At 44.6% G+C, this 22,032-nt stretch overlaps 1 protein-coding gene across 1 annotated transcript in view; it reads right to left on the bottom strand.

Moving 5' to 3' along the window:
* Positions 1-10,645: 10,645 nt before the first annotated feature.
* The window catches only part of CYYR1 (cysteine and tyrosine rich 1), a 60,477-nt gene continuing 49,090 nt past the window's right edge, over positions 10,646-22,032 (bottom strand). Inside the window, exons 3-4 of the mRNA XM_086462743.1 lie at positions 13,863-14,020; positions 10,646-10,779 (exon numbers count right to left, since the gene is read on the bottom strand). Coding sequence (XP_086318869.1) covers positions 10,646-10,779; positions 13,863-14,020 — 292 coding nt within the window. The remainder of the gene's footprint in view (positions 10,780-13,862; positions 14,021-22,032) is intronic.

Genomic DNA, 22,032 nt, shown 5'->3' with positions numbered 1-22,032 from the left:
AGGCAGCAGCCTGCCCGTGACTCTTGCATGGTGACCTCAATGGGTCTGCTGTGTATTCCCAGCAAAACTCTGTAAAGTCCTCAAAATCTGCCAAGAAAAACCCTCTGGGTGTGTGACACAGAAAACATGGAGACAAGGTCATCTTAGCCCAAGTGGGCTACAAACCCAGAGTAGGTGGAAAGCTTTCCTGTACTGCAGTGATTTCATTACTTTTGCCTCCAGGTCTTGAATGTTTATTCAGCATTCAACAATCATGAAAGACAAAGGGGGGAAAAAACCCCTCCTTTTCTCCCAGCCACAGGCCAGCTGCTCATTTCAGGGTAAACAAACCAAATTAAAGAAAAGGTCCAATCCAACTGGTATTCAGCCTTCATTTATCAAAAGACAACTTCCTTGTAGGCTGTTGTACAACCTACAACACCAGGTACAAAGGTTAAAAAAGGGACACCTTCCGACCCACTTAGATGGTTTTAAATTCCTTCTAGTCTTGACGACACCCCTGCAGCATGCACAAGGGTAACGACACTTCCTTCCACGAAGGGGCTTAGGGCAGGTTTGGTGGCCCGCAGTCATCACAAGAACTGATGTTGGTGGCATGGTGTCAGCAAAAGGTTTAGATAGTTAAGTCGCTGTATCACACTCCAGCCCAGGAAAAATTAAATTTCAAGATCTGCAACAGAGCCAAGGGTTAGCCTTAGCCAAGCTCAGAAATATCACACAGTTAACAGAAAACATGTTTATCGCCAGTGAAGGCAAATACATGGGAGCTTCATCTTCCATGTGAACGGATGCTCAGCCCGAAAGGTTTCTTTAAAAGGCATTACCTCTCCTACCGTACTCTGTTCTCATGCTGCCTTTGGTGGGACATTAGATCTCACTCAACCCGATGCACCCAATTTACCAGTAACAACATGAGTAAGGGTGGCAGCAGCAAAGACGCAGAGGCAAGGGGCTTAGGGCAGCAGTCTTGGAGTGTGGTGCAGTCTCTCCAGAGCATCTGTGTACCTCCCCATCACGGGTTGGACTGCTGTGTCCTCTCTGCTGCCCTCCCAGGCGTCCAACATGGGAAAATCTACCTTGCCATGCAGAACCTAACCTGAAGCCTTGCTGGCACATTTCAATGAAAGACTCTAGCAAGACACTTTAACTGTCGATCTTGTATTCAATATTTCCATGGGCAAAACTGAGTATTTTATCATGCCCAATTATATATCTATGTTCAAGTCTTCACTCAGACCCTAACTGGATGTCAAGTAGCTTTCTTCCTGAATTATACAGACCAGCAAACCGTAAGTAAAGGAAACCATTAAAAAAAAAAAAAAAAAAGCTATTTTGTGATTGCGTTGTCTTTAATAAATAGAGACTGTGAAAAGGTATTATGTTCAGTATCAGTTATTCATATTTCCAACAAGTAACTGACACATCCTCAAGTTATGACTTCCATCCACGCTGGCTATAAAATACTGTTTTCACTATGATTGGAATGGCTGTTACTGGCTGTCAATTAAAATATATATCATGTACCAGGCAACAGAAGCTGACACCACCAAGAAGAACTAACACGACAGCCACTTGGGAAACATATAAGGAAGAGAAGACTGAAAATTGCTGAAGATCTTTATCTACAGCTTCTTGCTTTTAAACACTGACCTCCAAGATATGAAGAGAAAGATTTATGCGCACTTGAAAATTTCCCTTACCTCCTGTTGTTTTGTTTCCTTTTCAAAACCAGCATAAAGAAAATATTTCTAAAATATAGACTGCATTATGCATATTTTAAAGAAGCAGCACCAAAGTCACTCCCACTGCCCAGCATGAGAAATTCCCCTTAGCAGAAACCCTTGGCTGCCATTTTCCAGTCCTTGTACCTGGAGCTAATTACCTGAAGCGAGGAATCCTTCAGGTGAAGCCCAGGGAAGATTTATTGTTTTGTTTGTTTTGCCCTTAGATCCACAGGAATTGGCCTTTCATAGCAATCCATCATTCATACAGGAAGGAGGATTTTTTTTTTTTTTCCCTAGAAGCTGGGACATCAAACAAAATATTCTCAATTCTTGGGTAAGCACCCAGCTACATACAACTTACCCAAAGGAACTATACCATCTCAAAGAGAGATTGTGGAGCTGGCCATATAATTGCAGATGCTCAGAGCTGTGTTCAGCTCCTCCGTCCGCACTGTCTCTGGGCTCTGCAGGAGGGCAAGGATAGGCAGAGCTACTGCCAGAGCTCAGACCGTACTCTGCTTTCTTACCCCTGGGGCACGGAAGAACCAAATGGCAGAGAATCAATTGGCCTTTTCAGTTGAAAAGGTTGAAAATTCCAGCTCATCAAATTGATATAAAATGAGTAAGTTTATTTTTGAATGTAGATTCCACTTTGCTTAATCCAGCTTCATTCTGCATGCAAGTCTTATGTGAGGGTCATGGTGAACAGGGCACACGGAAATCAGACACTTCGCTCTGCCTAGACCAGAATTACTCTTCCATTGCAGACAGAACCGACCACTGTTGTGCTATTTAATTTATGAAAACTCTCATCAGGTACCTTGACTATCATGATCAAACTAAGTATTATCCACGGATGGAGAAATGCTTTAAAACTTCAGTGAATCTTGAGCTCCAACTAGTGGGATGCTTTGCTTTCCCTCAGTTCCCATAAGCCAAGCGCTAAGATCTGAATCAGTCCCTTTTACTACTCTTATTCATGAAAGAAGGATCACTGTCCAAGCTTACCACTGAGCAGATCAGGCTTAACAGGGAACGTCTCTGCACTCAGCAACTAGAGAAAGAACATACGTTGGGCTCCTGATCTCTTTTTAAACGAGTATGACAGGTGTGGAAGTGAAAGGAACGTCAGGATGCTACTCTTCTGGCTTTAAAGATAAGCATCAGTGAACCTACATGTTTGTGACTTTTCCCAGGCTTCTTGATTATCAGGTCAATCTTACCTTTTTGCAGGACTCCAATCCTTGAGACATACAGCATCCCCTCTCTGCACCACATCACCAGTCACAGCTTGTCCTCAATTTCACTCACAGAAGCTGACCAGAAATTATAATCAGTAATAAACACCAGCAACCAAAAGGAAATGTGGATTTTAATGTTAGCTTTTTCAGTGAAAGCAAGTAGTGGCTCTTGCCAAGATGACTTACTGCTTGTCCCCTATTTATTTTTCCACCCTGCAGGGTCGCACACCAACCCCTGCAGACCAGGGAGCAGCCGCTTGTATAGCAGGGTGTGAGGACTCACGGCTGGGGAGAGGGAGCCCTCCACAGCAGGCAAGGCTCACCAAACTGCCCTAGTTTGACTGTAATGCATAGCAAGAGCGGGCAGAAATTATGTTTTACTCTACCAGTCTCTCAGATGTGTCAGGGACCATTTATACCTCACTATAGTCTCTTGTAGATTATGGATATACAGAAGATACGTGATAGCGTAGCTGTGGCAGACTTCTTAAAACACTGGTTCACAGTTTGTCAGTAAGGAGCCCAAATCTATCACCCAGCTGGGATGGTTTATCTCCAAGTTCATTGCTATGTGCATTCAGTTTCCCAACTCTGAATCCGTTGGCTGATCCCCCACACTCCACCTCAGAGGAAGAGCGCCACCAAACGAAGAACAGCAACGCAGCAGATACGTATTTTCATTGCTAAATCTCAAGAATTTACCTCATGAGGTCTCAGCTGAGGCACAGTAATGGAGACTGCACTACCACAGCACTTCTTTGATGACTGCCCACAAGAACTCTGTCTTGTTCTTTAAGCACAGAAGTAATGATGACGATACTTCGCAAGGGCAGCCTCAGATGATTTCATAAATTGTTACCTGAAGTAGTAGGTACAGAAGCAACCTTAGCTGTCAATACATGGCAAGGACCCTGGTATCCGTTTATGCCTTGGCAAGTAATCAACCACCCCAAGCCCATTACCGTAACAAAGTGGCTCACTGCTACAATACTCACCCTCAAACACGGGCCAGTTGTGAGCATGCAGATTTGTTCCACGTGTATATTCTGCATATCCCGCTGTACAATCCATATAATCTGTAGTTAGCGAGTTATTGTTCAAGTTTCAGGGTGTAATGAGAGTTTGAGTCTCACTACATGGGTTCACTGGACTCCCAGCCACAGATTAATATTTTGTTTAATTAAGCACAGCCTAGTCACCAACAAGTTAGCACCCATCTGAGACCAAGGGACATTAGATATCTAAAAATTAAACCAGGAAGTGTACTATACTTCAACAAAAAGGGTAAATTTCCCAGTTGAGCGATTGTTCATAAAGGTCCGGCTGCACAGCACGGGGCTATAGGTGCCGAAATCACAAGGCAGCCCCAGGGAATGTTTGGGCTTTGCAGCTGCACAGATGCCCATAACACACCCTCCCCTCTTGACAAAGATGCTCTACAGCAAAGGAAAACTGAAACATTCAGAAAAGAGGAGACATGCTATCAACTTGATAGCTGGCAATACACAGGGAAAAAGACATACCTCAGAGCTGAGCTAAACCAGAAAGCAGATGAGGGCATAACTTCTTCTTCCACTTCCCTTTCCTTTTTCTACACTTACTGACCACATTTGGATTTTTGGAATCAGAGAGCGGGTGAGCGAGCATGGAGCTTCATCACAAGCAGAGCTTGGGCTGAGGGTGATCTCAGGATAGCTGCAGAACAGCTGGCCTTCCCCCCCTGCAGACGAGGCAATGTTTAAAACCAGGGTAGGGATGACTCTTGCAGAGCCCAGCCTCCCCAGGCAGCTCCTAGTGGTGGTGATGCAGGGGAAGGGGGCTGCTTGGAACATATTTTCCTGTGATCAGCGCTCTTTGGAAAAGCTCTTTGTCAAGTGTCAGTAAAATAAGGATGCAGCCCTGAGGAATCTTGAGGCAGCCTGCAAAATGAGGGCAAGGAGATGAGTCTCTGGTAAATACGCTATAACATAAAAAAGACAGGGCAGTTTGGATAAACTGGCAAAAGGTGGTACCAGGCTCCAGATTAGTTCCTGTAATGGAGGACTTCTCATCAATACAACACAGGACCTATTGAGATAAATTTAGGGATTGCTTACTGGCCATGAAAAAATGGTTTTGCCTGTGTTCCTGAAAATTAACATATCATAGATGTGTTGTGAAGGTTATGGGCTAAGATGGCCAGCTTGGCACTAATGCAAGAAAGTAGGCCTGCCTTGATGTCTCCCCTCTTCCACCAGGTTTCCTGCGAGTGAGCAGAGGGGTCAGCTGAAGTCCTCAGCGCGGTGGAAAACCAGCACGACACAGGTCCCACTTCAGCCTCGCTCCTGCACCTTCAGCTGTTTCAGATCAGCTGCCTTCGCTGGCAGCAGGCCAGCTCGCCTCCATGGAGGAACTGGCTCCATATGCTAGGCTGACAAAAAAAAGCCACTTTCTTCAGAAACACCTAAGTCTTTGGCTTTCCTTTTCTTTCTGTTGGCTTTAGTCCATTCTTAGTCATCACTGTGATAGCAATGGCATCCAAAGCCTGCCCTTTCCTACTCTCCACTAAGGATGCAAAATGCTAATGGTGCATAGCATAACAAAAATAATCAATATTTCCATTTCCAGTGCTGTGTAAATATTGACCATCTAATCTCCACAGTAAACTGGACAGACAAACGTTTCTGCTCTGCTTATTGCCTCCAGCACCTTGAGTTACATGGCCCCCCAGCCAGAGCTCCCCGGATCCTTCCCTGGGCCGTCTGCCCGGTTGTGTGGCAGCTCTTCAGCACACGCCGTGCTCATCGCTTTCGCCCTTCCTGCAGCAACAGTCACCAGCAACAGCACCTGTGAGCCGACCCCTGTACGTCATACAAACCCAAAAAGTCTTGATCATTTTGTTTTTCCCCATCTCTCTTTCCCGTTTGTAAACTGAGGGACCATCACCTCTCCTTTCTTTAGTTCGTCTCCTTCAGCTGCACACCAAAACCATGACAGAGCAGGAGGGGTGTTTTTACAATGGGTGTGCTACAATCCAGGCTCCGACTGTGGCTCTGCTTTTTGGACCTCAGACACTGCTGCAATATAAAAACCCCCACTAGGCTGGGTCTACCCATTGGAAAGTACTAACAGGGACTGCTTGATAAAATGTCCTGGTCATTATTTTCTCAAGGTGTTTTGTCCCAGCACTGACGTTTTAGTGAAACTGAACAAATATATTCAACTCCCTTAATTCTTTTGTGCGATTTCTGCCTCAGGGTGTTACATACCATTACTGTGTGCTGTTAAATACCTGTTGCGTTTTATTCCAAGGTGACTAAAATAATTATTTTTCTGGTTACTAAAGCATTTGGCAGCTTCCAGGATGAAAGTGAATACAGAAATGCCAAACATTTACTATTCTAATAGGCAGCCATCAGTGCTTTATGAACTACCCCATTACAGCCGAAAAATATCATTGTGATTTCACAAAGGGTCTTGAGAACATTTGCTTTAAATTGAAAGACTCTATTTCTACTATACCAAGAACACTGTTAATATCGATCCAGGTGCTCCATGGAGCAATCTAATCTTTTCATTGTGGCACTCTTGAAAATCCCATCTAGTGCACTGGTAAAACTGCATCTTTCAAAGTTACCAACAGTAAAAAAGCAAATCGTTACATTTTTCATTAATTAAAAAAGGCTTATAATAGCATTAATGATCCTTTCACCAGAGTGTGTCATTTAAGCAATGGCAGTCTAGCACATTAACTTCCCTTGGCTTTGCCTTGGCCTTTTAACTCCTCCAACTGATTATTACCTAATTTGTAAAGTCTCCCAAATGGGTCATTAGCGCTTAAATAGATTTCTCCTGCTGTTTGGTATATACCCTAGAAACACTAGGCTGTCAGAGAGATGACTGGTTTCGAAGTAGCTCTTTCTGGGGAAAAAAAAAAGTTAAAGAAATGCCAAATTAAATTAAGTTTGTGAAATGAATCATGGCTTGAAATATCCCCAATACATGATTAACTAAGACATCACACAGAAAATTTTTTTTCCACAAAAGAGGACTGGCATCAGAGCATATGCAAGCATATGTGCCCCTGTAAGCACCTGCAGCTCCTGCTGCTTCCCATCCGTAACAGCGATCGTGCAACCAGGCAGTCATCTAATGTGCTAAACTGGGAAACCAAGGGGGAAGGCTCATGGCACTAGGACCTGTCCTCCTGACATGGTGACCTTCCCTCTCTGCCTCCCCAGTTCAGCCTAGAAATCGTGAAACAAAGGCAGAGCAACCTGAGACCACAAGCAAATCGGCAGCATTTGGTCCAAGTATATGAACTGCCCAGGGCAACACTATGTTCACCGACCACATGAGGGATAACGGCCACTGCCAAGTGAGAAAAGTAAAAGATTGTTTGGCCTTTCTCAGCCCCAGCTTACATTTTGTATTTTTTTTCCTTACTTTACAATATGATGCAGGGCATGAGACTGAAATAAGTCAGCGTGACTAAGTAAAAATGCTTTGAACTAACCCACTCATCTGCAAGCTATTCATGTGAAACAGAAGAAATGACTACTGGCCGGCATATCTGCACTGCAGGAACTTTGAATACGGAGGTATTGAACAAATTACATGTTTCCACACAAAGAAAGTAACATTTCAGGTATAACAAGACTCCAACTTTTTCAACTAAACTCGACTAATATAACAACTACTATTAGCAAATGCTTCCATTTGTTTATGCAGCAACCTCTTTGTTCTATTCTTTTACTTTTATAAATCTTTCGGATTCCCTCCTCCCCTCTGTCTCTCTCCACTTTACTTATTTTCAATGCAATCATCACATTTTTCTCAAAACAGGCTACTCTGTACTAGTTTTACCTGGTTTGCTGAAAGGGCAACGCCTGTATGTTTTATGCCCTTAGCATGGACAAGAGTTGTGGTGTCTTCTGAGATTAAAATCACATATGTGGATCTGCAGAACATTAACTAACATACTAAAATCAACATCCTTACTAGTGTTTTCATAGCAAGGAAATAGCCCTCTATCACTACGAAATTCCCAATTTCCTATTTCCATAATTTTCCTCTGGAACAACTCATGCATCCATTGTAGGTACTTCGGTCACTATGACCTTTATGCAGTATCGTGAGAGGCAACACGCAATCGCAAAGCTGAAAAACAGAGAACTCTCTGATCAAAGACTTTTACTTTCCAGAAATGGCTTTTTTAAAAAGAAATCTGCTTTATAACTTGCTCTGACAAATGTCATGGCTGGAGAAATTCTTCCTCTAAGGGAAGATTTACGATCTATAGGATAGGTTTTTTTCTCTGTATTTTTCAGGAGACTGGATTCATCAAATACAAACTGCTCTTTGATTTGTGTGTCTGCATGTTCAGCACAAAGAAATGAAATACAAGAATGGGAAAAAGGACAATAGTCTTTATAGGTAACTTTTTGGTGCATAAGTATCACCCAGTGTGATCAGCTGGAAAGTGCTGAGGTACTAGCACCGAATGATGTGGTAGGAAGAGGATTTCCCGCAGAGAAAACTACGTTTATTCTGTTCTTCACGCTGGCCACCATGTTGGCAGGCACACCAATACCCTAGCAGATGGTTTCGAGAAGGGACTGCCAAAACACCACATGCAGAAAGTTGCCCTTCATGGGAGGATTTCAGCTGAGGAACAGCCAACTTTTGAGATCAGGGTACCAGCTGAAATGTTGCAGGACACAGCCCAGAGCAGAAGTAATTGTAAGGACAACCTAATTCAGGACTTGTCACCTCTGAATAGCAAACCAGAAACGAGAATGTAACTCTTCTTCCTTGGAACCAGCAGCAACCAAAACCCGTGACGCAGCTCAGTTTTCCTCTGACTGGGTTACAAATGTGTAGGTAGCTAATGGGCCTGTGACTCAAGGCTCAGATTGGCCAAGGGCCACAACACAGGTCATCTGAACTTCCACTGGCGAGGACTGAGGCCATTTGAGCTTTCACGTGGGGTTTCAGGAGGATAAGCTTAGTCAGCCTGGAAAGGACAAATGCAAGTACAAAATCCGAGCAAGAACAGTCAATGAGGTCTTGTTGACAAAAACGCCTCTGAATGACTTTTGTGCTCAAAGTTAAAAGATTGTTTGAGTTTTTCCCTGAATCAGGGTTGAATGTCAAAAATATCAGACTCAGGGGGTGATATGAGGTTATCAGCTGACTTCACCGGGATATGGTACCACCTTTTGCAAGCTGCTTTTTTATTCATTAATACATTGCTACACCTGAAAAGAAGATGAGGGCTACACTGGAAAACATTTAAATGTGCTCTGATCTCTGGGAATCAGCGGTAACCTGCAGTCTCTCCCTCTGAAATGGACCTGACGCCACAGCTGTCCTGAAGTCTAGGTGCAGTATTTTTGTCACCTTCTGCAATTTTGGCTGTAGAATTCTCAAATGGCCAGCCACTCAACTCAAATGAAGGGCGTTCAGCACTTTTAAATCCTCAAAGAGAACCACGGTCTCTGTGGTTTGCATATAAAACTGAGAAAAATACTAATCTTACCATTGAAGGATGATGCTTTAGGTAACGGGATACTCTATTCTGAAGTCAAATAGCTGCTGCCAAATTACAGTTAGCCCCATAAGTACACGGAACTTTTTAAATCATAAAGGTTTGTAAAAAGTACTATTTAGTGACTCACAGTTTTAAAATGCCCAAGACAACATTCAAAAGTAATGTGACACTCACAGTCTCTATGCTCGTCTCTTTGGTTAGGCTGAATATCATCATTACTGGCAAATAAAATGATTTAAAAAAGTAGTCTTTATACAATCCAATTGAAGACAAATCTATGATGTTTTAATATTTGGTTTGTATTTCTTCTCCCACTTGTGAGTTTTCCCGATTCAATATTTTTTTAAAAGTCAAAGAATAATTTGCTGATAAAAAAGGCATTGTAGCATATTTCCAATGTACACAGTATTTAAGTCTAGGTAAATCAGCTATAAATTAGTATATTTCACATATAAAAATGCTCTTTATGTTTACATTTTAGGCCACAAACTAGTCTCACACTGTTTAAAAGTAGGCACTTAGAACAACCTGCACTTGGCCAAAAATAATAACCATCATTTTTTGGTTACTGCATAACTCCGACAGCACTTCTCTTTGGAATACGCTTATCAGACCAATCTGCACAGCTGATCACTCGGTATTACCAGCCTGAAGTAGAAACTGAAAATAGCTTCAGTCTTCCTTGTTCTTCCTCACTCTCCTTGTTTCAAGGAAAGGCGTAACACATACTTGAAGACAACAGCTGGAGTTTTCCCCCAGAATAAGCCCCAGCAGCCGCCTCTTGTGCTTTCAAAAGAGTTTGTTGAATCACTTGCACCACTTGCACGTTCTTACATGGGAAGATCCCCCACTCCCACGCGCTGTAACGGGCTGCAGAGCTGAAGCACTGATGCTGAGCACTACTCATCAGGCACCAACTTAGGGGAACTGTTTCTTTGGTCACGCGTTGCTTAATCATGAAAGATGATGGTCTGGAGTGGACAGTATTTTTCTTCATCCTGAGCCACGGCAACCCTCCCAGGTTATTTCAACACCTGGCCATACGTGTTGATGCAGATCCCATCCTGTTTGTCCCTGAGCTGATAATATTTGTCCCAACGGTGCTGGCTGTTTCACCGGGCAGTTAATATCCGTGTGAAGCCATGTCATTACTTCCCTGAATATCCAGGGTATGGAGGGGGTGGGGGATACTGTATCGAAGTCTGCGGGGTTGGAGTATAAGGTGGAGGTAGGTCAGCTGGGTAGTCCATTTCGTATTCGTAGCTGTATGGTGGTGGAGCCACTGAAATGGGAGAAAAAAAGAAGACATAGTTAAAAATCTTTTCATCAGATGCAGGCCCCCAGGTGTTTTCTAGTTGACATTCAGACTTCCATACAACAGACCTAAGTCTCCTGGCAATGTGCTCATTTTTCTTCCAGACTGTCATTATGCAGTCATTTTTTGTCAATGCAAGTCCTTGCTTATTGCCCTTTCCTTCACTGCTTAGCCATGTGCCCACTGACATGTTGTGCTGGTAACTGTTTGAGTGGCCACACGGCAGATGATACCAGGGAGATGTAGCAGAGCTAAAACTTTTCAGAGGAGGAAGGTTCAGTTTCTGTCAGATCCATTCCCTTCCACCTCCTTCAGCACCAACATGGATTTATGTTGTCTCAAAATGACGGGGTAGCCAGGCCTTTCACTGATCTCCACAGACCTCTCAACACCCTCTGGATACCCAGATGTGTGACATGCCAAACCCAGCAGCATCACACCTTCCAGGGCAAACGCCAGACATCTTCCCAGGATGTTCCCAGGGCTCTGGCTGAGAAAGAACAAAGCTTTGCCTTGTTCACCCCAATGGAGGCATCTGAGGAGAGCCCAGCATTTGTAAACTGGGTTAGGTGTTTAGGAAACAACAAAAATATTTACAAACAGCTGAAAACATTTTCTCAACTACTTCTACTAACCTTAGAGAAGAAGGATTAATTCAGTGACCAAAAAGACAGTAAATGCCACAGAATGATAGCATGGTAGGAACTGAAGGCTCCATATCAAGACGCCATTAGATTAGTGTCTACAAATTTTAAGTTCCAGAGCCTGCTCATGTCACCGTGTCACTGTTAAGGTCCAGAGTCTGCTCATGTCTCTGTTTATGTTACCATGGATGCTTTCCTCTCCCCTCCCTAAATGTCTCAAGCAGACTGGCAGTGAAATAGCACTTAAGAGAGAGAGGAAACAGAAACCTGGGATGTTTGTGATTGGGGGTAGAGACCCAAATCCCAGTGCGCCATGAAAAGCACTCCCCGCTCCCTGAAAACCTGGCTGTTGCTGTGCCTGAGGCCAAAGGAAGGGCATCCCCTCACTTGCCTTTCCTGACCAAAAGGGGCAATGGCAGGGGGGAGGGTTGGTCACAAACTCTGCAGCCAAAGCTAGGTCAGTTGTTACTCCAGAAGTGCTCATGACAGCGGGGAATACAGAAATCATTCCAGAGCTTCCCCATCCTCCAAAACCTGCTGCTGCTGAGAGGAAGAACTGCTCGAACTAATGTTTGCACCAGGAACCAGGAGCGTGCAGAGTCAAACTGCCTGGAGGTGGAGAGATAGGTGTGAGTCATTGCAGGAGCAGACTTGGGGAGGAAACGGCTGCAGCCCCAGAGTCTTCATTTTGCTCTTGTTTTTATAGCTTGCAGTGACTATTAGATTCTGAAGTAGCTCTTCAGCAATTCATGGTTGAGAATATTGCAGTTTTCTTCCATTACTCATCTCTCTATGCAAAACAACGTTGCAATGATAAGGATGATTATAGATGGTTTTAGTTTAACTGGAAAGTAAGAGCACGAAGGAAAAAACAGACACTGAGAGCAGTGAATGTGATGAAGGAACATGTAATGAATATTGCATAGCTTGCCTGTAAGTATACATAAAGCACATGGGGTTTGCTGCAACTTGTGCAACAGGAGGGAATATAAAGGCAGGGGATCTCTAAGAGTGGGATGAGGGGACTTCATCCATGAAAAACACCATTGCCTCTTACTACAGTGAACTTTCAAGTTATCCCAAGGCAATCGCTCCTGGATTTGTAATTAACAATGTCACTGAAGCAGAGACACAGCTGCATTGCATAAACACTGTTACGCTGCTTCCACGGTCAGCTTTGCTCTTCAACAGTGCAGCCACTTTCATGCAGTGGGCAGTCCAGACAAATGAGCCTTGCAGACCCCAGCTGGACGGGCGCAGATATACCTTTGGTGCCCCTGTGCCCCAATCATAGACTGGCACGAGTTCACAAGTGCGGTGCAGAGAGAGGCTCTGCACAGAGCTAGCTCTGGTACAGCCCGATGTACCAGTTCCCAATCACTATGGGCACAACTGCACTGGAGGAGACCCATGAGGGGTCCCTACTGTCCCCTGGGGTGCCCCAGAGCCTGTGATAGCTTACTAGCTCAGTGCCATATATGACTTAGGCTCTGTGTCTCCCCCGGTGCTGCCCTGCACCTAAGAAAACATTACACCAAAACGATGTTAACCCACAGACAAGCCTGCGTTGAGCAGTTCCAACACTCAGCTAACTCCGACCAAGGCACAACAGGCATCTCTGCACCCTGCTCCAAGTTCCTATCAGTTCAGGCATGGTGCCAGGTGGATGCAGAATGCTAGCTCGGATCCAGCACCGCATGCCAGCCAGCAGTCCCTCCTGGGACACCCAGCAGAGAACACCCTGCAAAGACACCTGTGTGCCTTTGTAGAAGTCATCTGGGATCCTGCAGCACCCAGCAGGGCTTGTGAGCTCTGGCCGAGTACCAGCGCTCTGGCCAAGTACCAGCCAGCTTGGGCTGCACTAGGCTCCACATGGCACCACTCGAAGCCTTTGCGCTATGATCCACAGACCTCGCTGTCCAGTTTTTCCCCTCTCTGCCGTACGCCAGGCCCCCCGGACAATGAAAGAGAAGCGACTGCCTGTGAACAAGAGCAAATACAAGAACCAGATCACAAAAGAACCACTGATGCATCGCCAGAGAGCCCCTGGCACGTGAAGAAGGTCTATCCTGCACAATGCAGCACCGCCCCGAGCGAGGTCTCAACACGCTGCTGCGGGCACCGCAAGCCATACAGCCGTGTGAGGATGGCACCTGGCCAGATCTCATTAAGCCCACTGAGTAGCTGAATAAATTAGCCCAGGCAGAGCGCGGCACTGACGAACGCTGCGCACGCTGAGCTGTCTTGCGTTTCTCAGCAGGGAGTCATGCCGTTCCCCTCCGCGGCCTGACACGAGCCTCCTGCCGTATTCACATCCCCCATTTACTGCAGAGCCATAACTATCCAAAGACATGCTCCTGCCACGAACACAGGCACTCTTGCAGGGCTGTCATTTCGCTCCCTTACCTGGGTATGTGCTGATAGTGTTGATGTGTGTAGTTCGAATGACCCCTACTCGAGTCCCACGGTTGTTCTTCATGCACATGCAGATACAGATGGCAATCCCGGCAATCACTCCCATTATAAATACTATACCGAAAACGATTCCAGCTATCGCTGTGCCTCTGCAAGGGGAATGGAAACATGCAGTCAGTTTCAGCCAAATAACGTCTAGAAAACAAAATTCTTTTCTCAGGAGTGGCCCCCATTTGAGAAAAAAAAGTGCATATTGACTACTGAAAATGCTGCAAATTTTGATCCATTAGGACATCTGAAGAGAAGAAATGAAAGATCTCTGAGACCAAAATGAGAAACTCTTTCAAAGTCGCATGTGCAATCGTGCCGGATCACTCTGCTGATTTACCGCATATTAAATTCTCCCATTCCAGGGCCATCTGAATTTAACAACTTTTAAATATTACCAAGAATAATGTCTTCCTTTTCCCGTCATCACATAAGACTTTTTTTCCTAAAGGCCTTGGTATGATTTTCTTTTGAAAAGTAAGAGTAAGTTATTCCTAGTAATATATTCCAGAAGCATCCCGAAGTGCCTGCACGCTGTGCTGCCACAGGAATGGTTTTGTCATTGTTTTATCTTAGGTCAAAAAGTCCTTCTGCTATGCTTCTGAGCCCACTGACTAAGGAGAGGCTCTTCTTCTTGAGGATGAGCAGCAAGAAGCAAGCAAATGCCCACTCTTTCACACATCTGCTGCTGCAGCCAGTGCAAGTATTTGAGGCTTAAATGATTTCTTTTAAGACAGTCCAGAGGAAAGAATTTAGCTCAGCCCCTGAAGTAATGAATCAGACTTTCCTTGAAATCATATAGAGAATGGAAAGGAAGCCTTATTGCACTGACACATGGGAGAAAAACCTCACCAAGAGGTATTGAAGAACTCCCAATAATATTGAGGGCAAAATCAGCCTTTCTGATGAACCCTAGTTCACTCAGGTTTGTTGTCAGGCACAGGTAAGTGAAGCATATGTTATATGAAAGATAGTATTTATAGCCTACCCTTTTCTGAAAGAAAAAACCCCAGTGAATTGCCAGAAATATTCTTACTCTATGCATCTCTTCATCCTCCAGCAAAGATTTCTAATAGCAACCTTGCTGGCAACTTTTTTACTGGACATTTTAATCAATCCAAACAGATAGTTTGTCAACATGAATAAGGTCCACTAGAAATTACTGTGATGTAGAGAATAAAACAGGCACTGCAATACCACAAAGACAAATATTAAAAGGAGTCTAAACCATACTTCAGCTTCCCTATACAAGTGTGGGAACACACAGCAGGCCTGATTTTCAAAATGCTGATAGCCTACTGGCTTCCAAAAAATCTGCAAGAGTTAGGATGGACTCAATACTCCAAAAATTAGAACTTCTATTTAGGAACTTAAATATGAATTTAAGAGCTTGTTTTTAGGCCTCAACTATTCAGGAATTTGGCCAAGATTTCCCATACAATTACTGAATTGTATAGCATAAGTAAACATAGACAATTTGCTGTCTTACTAAAATATACTGCCAGGGAACTAAATTGCTCTCTGCTGTTATATAGCAATGAATGAAAGTGTGCAGGGAGAGTAAACCTGTTAATATTTTGCAGAATATATAAGGTCTAATTTACAAAACCCTAACTCATGGCAGCAAGCACCTGGCTGTAAAACCAGTAGCTCAAAACACTGATGTGATCAAGTGCTTTGGTGTTAACCGCTATGAGTAACTGAGAAACACCTTCCCACCCCATCCACATCCCCGATAGTTTGCATCTAACAAAGTCTGATGCTCTTGGGAGATGTGATCAAAAGACCTCTAGTTTTCCCATCCTGCTCTCTCTGGGGACATTATCACTACCTTGAGAGAAACTGCTGTATGAGAAAACGGTTTGATTCAGGAGAGACTTTAACACAACATTCACCTCATTCTAGAAAATTTTCTTACAGTATCACAATTAAAAATTCAAGCATAATGCACAGCACCCCTATTATAAACCACAGTGACTTGCTACTGCTTTTGCTACATCCACTTCAGGGATGAATCACTGGGTGCTTTGCTGGGAGCACTCCATCACAGAGTCGCAGGGAACTCTGTTACGCTGAAATAATCCCTCTCCCAGGTTAAAAAAGCAGATCCAGCTACTGCTGACTACTGGCCTCAGGTCCTGCATGGTATTTCTGCACGGTCCGCTGCTGCCCAGCTCCTGCCTCCCAGGCACTCTCTGCCTGGCTGATCTGCTCAAATCCCAGAAACCACAACAGTTCCTTGCACTTCTAACCAGCTGCACCCTGAGGAAAACCTGCAACCTGCTCTAGGTACAACCTGTTTTAGCAGGGGGGTTGGAGTACGTGATCTCCAGAGGTCCCTTCCAACCCCTGCCATTCTGTGATTCTGTGAAAACCCAACCTCCATCCTAAAGGCTGACAGAAGTGAGTAACACACAGCACATGTTACCTTTCCAGTGCTAAATTAAAAGTTTGCTATTAATAAAGTCCACTTTAAACACAGTTTAAACAGAGTTTGTGCCAGCTGTCCCCCAAGGCAAATGTGTCCCATTTGTTCCAGAAGTGGTCAGCCAGATGCCATTTGGTCACCTGCCCTGAGTGATGGGTTGCACTCTTCATGCACCAGTGCCTACCAGGCGCCCCAGCCTCACACCCAAAGCCCACTCGCTCCTCCTGCATGAACAGCAACTGCTCCAAAGCTGTATCGCTCCACCAATTTAAATGACGATTCTGTGATACTTTACATAAGAAGTATTCACAAGGAAAGGAAAAAAGATGACAAAAGGTTTGGTACCATCTTCAAAAGGAGTTTCTACCTTTCCTGAGATATTAAGCAGATACTTATACACCTGCCAGCTTGCTTTGGGTGACTGGGCTGAGATTCAAGGACTCGTAGTCCTATAGCTTTTCCTAGTGACCCTCTGGAGGTGTTGGCTGACTGGCACTACCTTGCCTCTACAAAGAAATGGTGGCAGGGCAAGACACAGCTGTAGAAAGCCCCTCTGTATCTGCCTGCATCTGAAACTCAAAAACGGCTGAAGTCCACTGGCAAATTTCCAAGTTGGAAAAGGACTCTCACTCTAAACAGAACTATACTGGAAAGCAAAAACCATTTCTGCCAGTTTAGCAAACCCAGGTCAGTAAGCAAAATAAGGAATATCCACTAAAGAGTTATTTTGCTGGTCCCCACCATAGTTCCTGCTGGTATAGGCAAGAACCAGAAACAAAAATGGTCACCAAAGAAAATATTTACCAGCTTAGCTTTGCTAACAAAACTGGCAAGTGCAAGTCTTGCTCACAGTTCTGCAATCAGGACAAAAAGCCATTTAAATAGCTAGACCCAATGCTGCTTGTGGATTCAAGTTTTCACGCTGCAGTGGTAAATTTAGACCACCTATGGATGGTTACACAAAGAAAGCCTGAGATATGGAGCAAAAGATGGTTACAGCCTGACTGAGTACCAGCAGCAGGGTGCTCGCTGGTCTCAGTGGGCTTCAGATCAGACCTAGTGCCACACACATGAAACTGGTCTGGGAATCAAGTGTTTGAGTTGAAAAGGATTTGTTTGAGAGGACTTCAGGAGATGTACTCTCCCAAACACACGTAACAGAATACATATAACGCTATACCACTCTGATGGTGAGTCAAAGCATAAACCCATCCTGATTCAGACAGCTGCAGCCCCTGCCACTCACAACGGCTCCCAGTAAAACTAGGAGCACCCTGCCTCTAAACATCAGGCTGCACCTTCCCAGCACCAAGTCCTGGCAGGATGATGGTCATGCAGTAGCTGCTCTGGGCACAAAGCATGAAAATAAATGTTTGTTCTTTTTGTGGAAAGCCTATGGTATGAATAGAAGGTATGAAGAAAATAAGCATTTTTTTTAATAAAATGGCAAAGTTTTGCTTCGTGGTATTAGGAAATTTTGGAAAATAAATACACTGTAAGTAAATATCCTTTATTTTATACTAAACAATGCTTGCTTTGTTTCTCTCTTACTGATATTTTATACTTCTGTATAGTGACACAGAGGGATACAGTGATTTTTCTTGCTATCACCACCACAAAGCTGTTCAAGGGAAAGTGTCCAAGAGAAAAAGGACACTGTAAAGCAAAAGAAGACCTAGAAATCACACAGCAGAGTCACATAGCAATTAGGAGGTTTGAAATAAAGGGAAAACTTTGAAATAGAACAATTTGAAGGAAAACATTATGTAAAGTCCTTTACAGAAGCAAAGCCAATGAAGAGAAGAATGCCGCAGAAAAACAACACACAGAAAAGTAACAAAGGGGAGGGGGAAAAGTAATTTTAAAGCTGTGGAAATGTCAAGAGACACTGTCGGGGTAAAAATCAATATTCAAAGAAGCAGTGTACCACCTGGTTTTAGCAACATCCTGCTGGAAAGAATACGAATCTCATTTACAACTTGACATTTCTGGCCCAGCAGAACCCTGCGCAGGGGATCAGGCCTTTCGCTGAGTGGCACCAAGGCCTTGGCAATGCTGGAGCTAGGCAGGGCTCTCACCCATGCACCGCTCAGCGTGGCTGAGGTGTCCAGGACCAGAGAACACATCCCTCAGGGGAACCAGTAACTTGGTGTTTTACACAAGCGGCAGAGGCGTCACCAGCGGTTGCTCCAGCCTGCAATGGCTAGGGTTGAGATGACTGGGGAAAAGGAGAGAGACTGAAGAGCAGTCTTGCTCCTTCAGGTTTTAATGGGTGGAAATGGAGTTCATTTCGTGCCCCTTCCCCCTCCCAAAGGCTTCTACTTCAGGTGTCAGGCAAACAGAGTGGTGGTCAAACTTGCTCAAGATGAATACCGCCTCTGTGGTCATCTCCACTTTGGGGACAGGGGATCTAGGAGGCCTAAAAACTTTATGGCTCAATAAGTGTTTCCTGAAGGAAGAATGATTACCGAATAGGCATCAATTTTTAAAGGCATTGCCAAAATTTGGGAGCCAGGTATACATGGCCTGCATTGCTGTACGTCAGGGACTCTGTAGTCCGTTGGTCTCTCTCCTTCTTGGGTTCTGCCCTAACTTCACAAGTGGTATGGCGTGGAGTATAAAACTTTGCTGGGAAGCCTGGTTTATTAGTACAAAACTGCAAAGAAAAGAAAAAAACTTTTCAGTCAGCTTTTCTAGAAAACCCACAGACTGTAATGTGAAAGGTTTTAATCCCACCACCATTGAGACAGCCCCTTCTCAGTCTGCCCGTGCTTCCCACCCAGGGATCCACAGTACAGTGCATGTCCCAAAAACTCTCCACTCTCACTGTGGCCAAGGGGTGCTGCGCAGCATGTCCCCCTGGCCTCCTCCTGCCTCTGAGGTGTCCTCACCCTGGGAGCACGCACAGGTCTGGCTCCAGCTATGGGTGAGGGCAAAGCAGGCGAGGCACAGGGGGACAGACGCTCACCAGCCCGGCCTTGCTGCACCAGAGACCTCCAGCCAGATCATTGCCTCCCAATGCTGCTTCAGCCTCCCCGCTAAACCCTCCTGCTGAGGCCTGGGTTGCCCTCTTCCCCTCACGTTTGCACTCACATCTCCACACCTGCACCTCCTCAGTGTGCCAGGATGGCCCCAGCTGCTGGCACTGTTCTCCCCCGAGGATGCCATGGGGACATTTTTCATTTGCACGTCCTCCTGCATCCCCAACTGGCAGGACCCCTTGCCCCCTGCGTGCCTCAGAAGGAGTGGGTGCAGTGCCTGGTGCTCTGCTGGCTGTCCCCGCATCATCTACTCTTCAGCTTTGGGTTGTGCGACCCTCACATCCCTGCCCCTTTTGCATGTGTTGTCCTTCACAAGTCTTGACTCCCATTTTCCTTTAGCCCTTCCCCTCTCTGGAACATCTTTAAAGACTTTCCTAAACTGAAGTAGCCAAAAAGATGCCTTGGGAAGAGCATAAGAAAAGGGAGAAAACTTTCTCTGCTGGCCTCCTTCAATGATTCACAGCTCAGCAACTTTCTGACGCAGACAGGTTGTTTTTTAACTGCATCACTCGGTGGATTTCTCCTTTGCAAACCTGCTCAGCTTCATCCCAAGCTCATGTAAATTTTAGCATCCACAGTCTCATGTGGCAAAGAGCTTCCCAACTTAATTATGTATCTGAAGAACTGTCTCCTCTGGTCTATTCTGAACTGAACACCAAGTAATTTCACCCAAGCCTCCTAGCTCTCAGCTTGTCAGCTGCCAGCTACCCCTTCTGCACTGCCCGTGATTTTACAGACCTTTAGCATCACGCCAGGCAGCCAAGTCTTCCCCATCCTGCAGAAGCCCTGTCTTACTTGGCTGTTCTGCATACAGGGACTGCTTCATGCCTCTGATCATGCTGGCCACCCCCCTTGCACTTTTTCTTATCCTGTTCTGTTGTTTTCTGAGAGCTGCAGCAGAAGCACGTACAACACAGAGCCACAGTAACATTTGCTGGTTTCTTCTCTATTTTTTTCTTAAATAATCCACAGTATTAGATATATTTTTTCTTGCCCGTCAAACAGTCAGAAAGTAAGGTTTTATGGCACTATTTACCATAATATCAAGTCTCATTTCTGAGAGGTAATGTCAGCCCAGAACCCATCAATTCGCGTGGGAATCTGGGGCTTTTTTTCCCTGTATGCGTTGCGGCAGTGTTTACAGGCCCTGGATTTCCTGCCACGGTGCCTGGACCCATGTCCTCTACTAGAGGACATAGGCTAAAGCTAGCACAGGTGAACTTAGGCCACTCATTTTTCCAAACCCCAGCTCACTCTGTAATACTGTACCAATTTAGAAACTATCACTGCAGAAGTGACAGAGCTCTGCACCAGAGATGCACTTACATTGGCATAAAGGTCTTTTCATCCTGGAATAGCTCACGTTAGCAATTTTACAGCAATTTGACCGAGTTTGGCAAGAAGTTGTTAGAAGCGTGTGAAGATCAGTATTCCCACTCTGCCTTCACTATATATATTTCATTACCATATTAGTGCAAGAAAGACGTGCCATTCTCAGTCTTCACTTTGCTCAGCTAATCTCTTCCATCTCATCATCTCTCCTAATTTCCAGCACTTGTTTAGTTCTCCAATTAATTTACTGCCAACTCTCTGTATGTGTGATTTGCTGGCACTGCATCTCTAGAATAATATTAATAATAATGGATGCAATACATTTTGGAATACTATTACTAATACTAATAAATACCTTTTAATTTTTTCCCCTTTCAGGCATTCAAAAAGAAGCTGATAAGGGATTTTTTTAAAAACACATTCTATGAGATAAAATAAATAAAATAAAATAAAATAAAATAAAATAATCAATGATCTTGGCTCTTCTGATCCAGATATTGACGTTTTGGAAAAAGTACTCTCTGGACTCTCAGTCAGACTTGATGTTACTTGGAGGGAGGAGATGTTGGGCTATTTGGTGAAGCCTGGTTTACTTGGACCAACAGCAGAAGGGTCGCGTGCCATTTTCTCCTGTCTCCGCTGGAGCAGGCAGACCTGTTCTGGGGAGTTTGCCCCTCTCCACAGTTGTCCCTTTATTTTCATAAGGACAAAACCATGTTGTGAGTGACCCTCTAGACACTGGCTTTGCTGTCCAGGGCATTTTGGCTTTACAGCCAGGGTGTCTTGAGAACTCCATGGCAAAAGCTGATGGAGGAGCAACTGAATCACCTAGGGTACGCCACGGCTGAGCCAGCATCCTTCTCCACAGTTTTGCAGCCCTGGAATGTGGACACCAGGGTAGCACGGACTGAAAAGCCATCCAACTCAGGAATCAGTTAAACGGTCAGATAGCTGCTGCCTCCTGTTTTAAATTAAATAGCAAGTTTACAGAGGAGCAACTCAAACGGACCAGGCTTGCCTTTGAGGCTTTACTTTGCAAGATGTAGTTAGACAAAAACTTCCTTTAAATACATGTTTTACCTCAGAGAGGAAGGAGATGATGGTCTGCTTCCGTAAACAAATCCCACCTGCCTGTTAAAACTGGGTACAGACTGTACTTGGACAGTGTTTCCCTTCTTTTGCTCTTGCTTGGTTGTATTTAAGGTGTGTTGTTAATGATTAATTTCTTCCAAGTAGTTTCCTCTGTGCTGTTCCCTCTCTACATTGTTATATTTGCAAGGTTATTAACTCAAGCACCAAAATATCCCGAGTA

The sequence above is a fragment of the Leptosomus discolor genome, chromosome 1 (genome assembly GCF_034619465.1).
Source record: "Leptosomus discolor isolate bLepDis1 chromosome 1, bLepDis1.hap2, whole genome shotgun sequence".
Classification (NCBI taxonomy): Eukaryota; Metazoa; Chordata; class Aves; order Leptosomiformes; family Leptosomidae; genus Leptosomus; species Leptosomus discolor.
The sequence above is the reverse complement of the archived record's forward strand: the minus strand, read 5'-3'. Positions and strand labels throughout refer to the sequence as shown.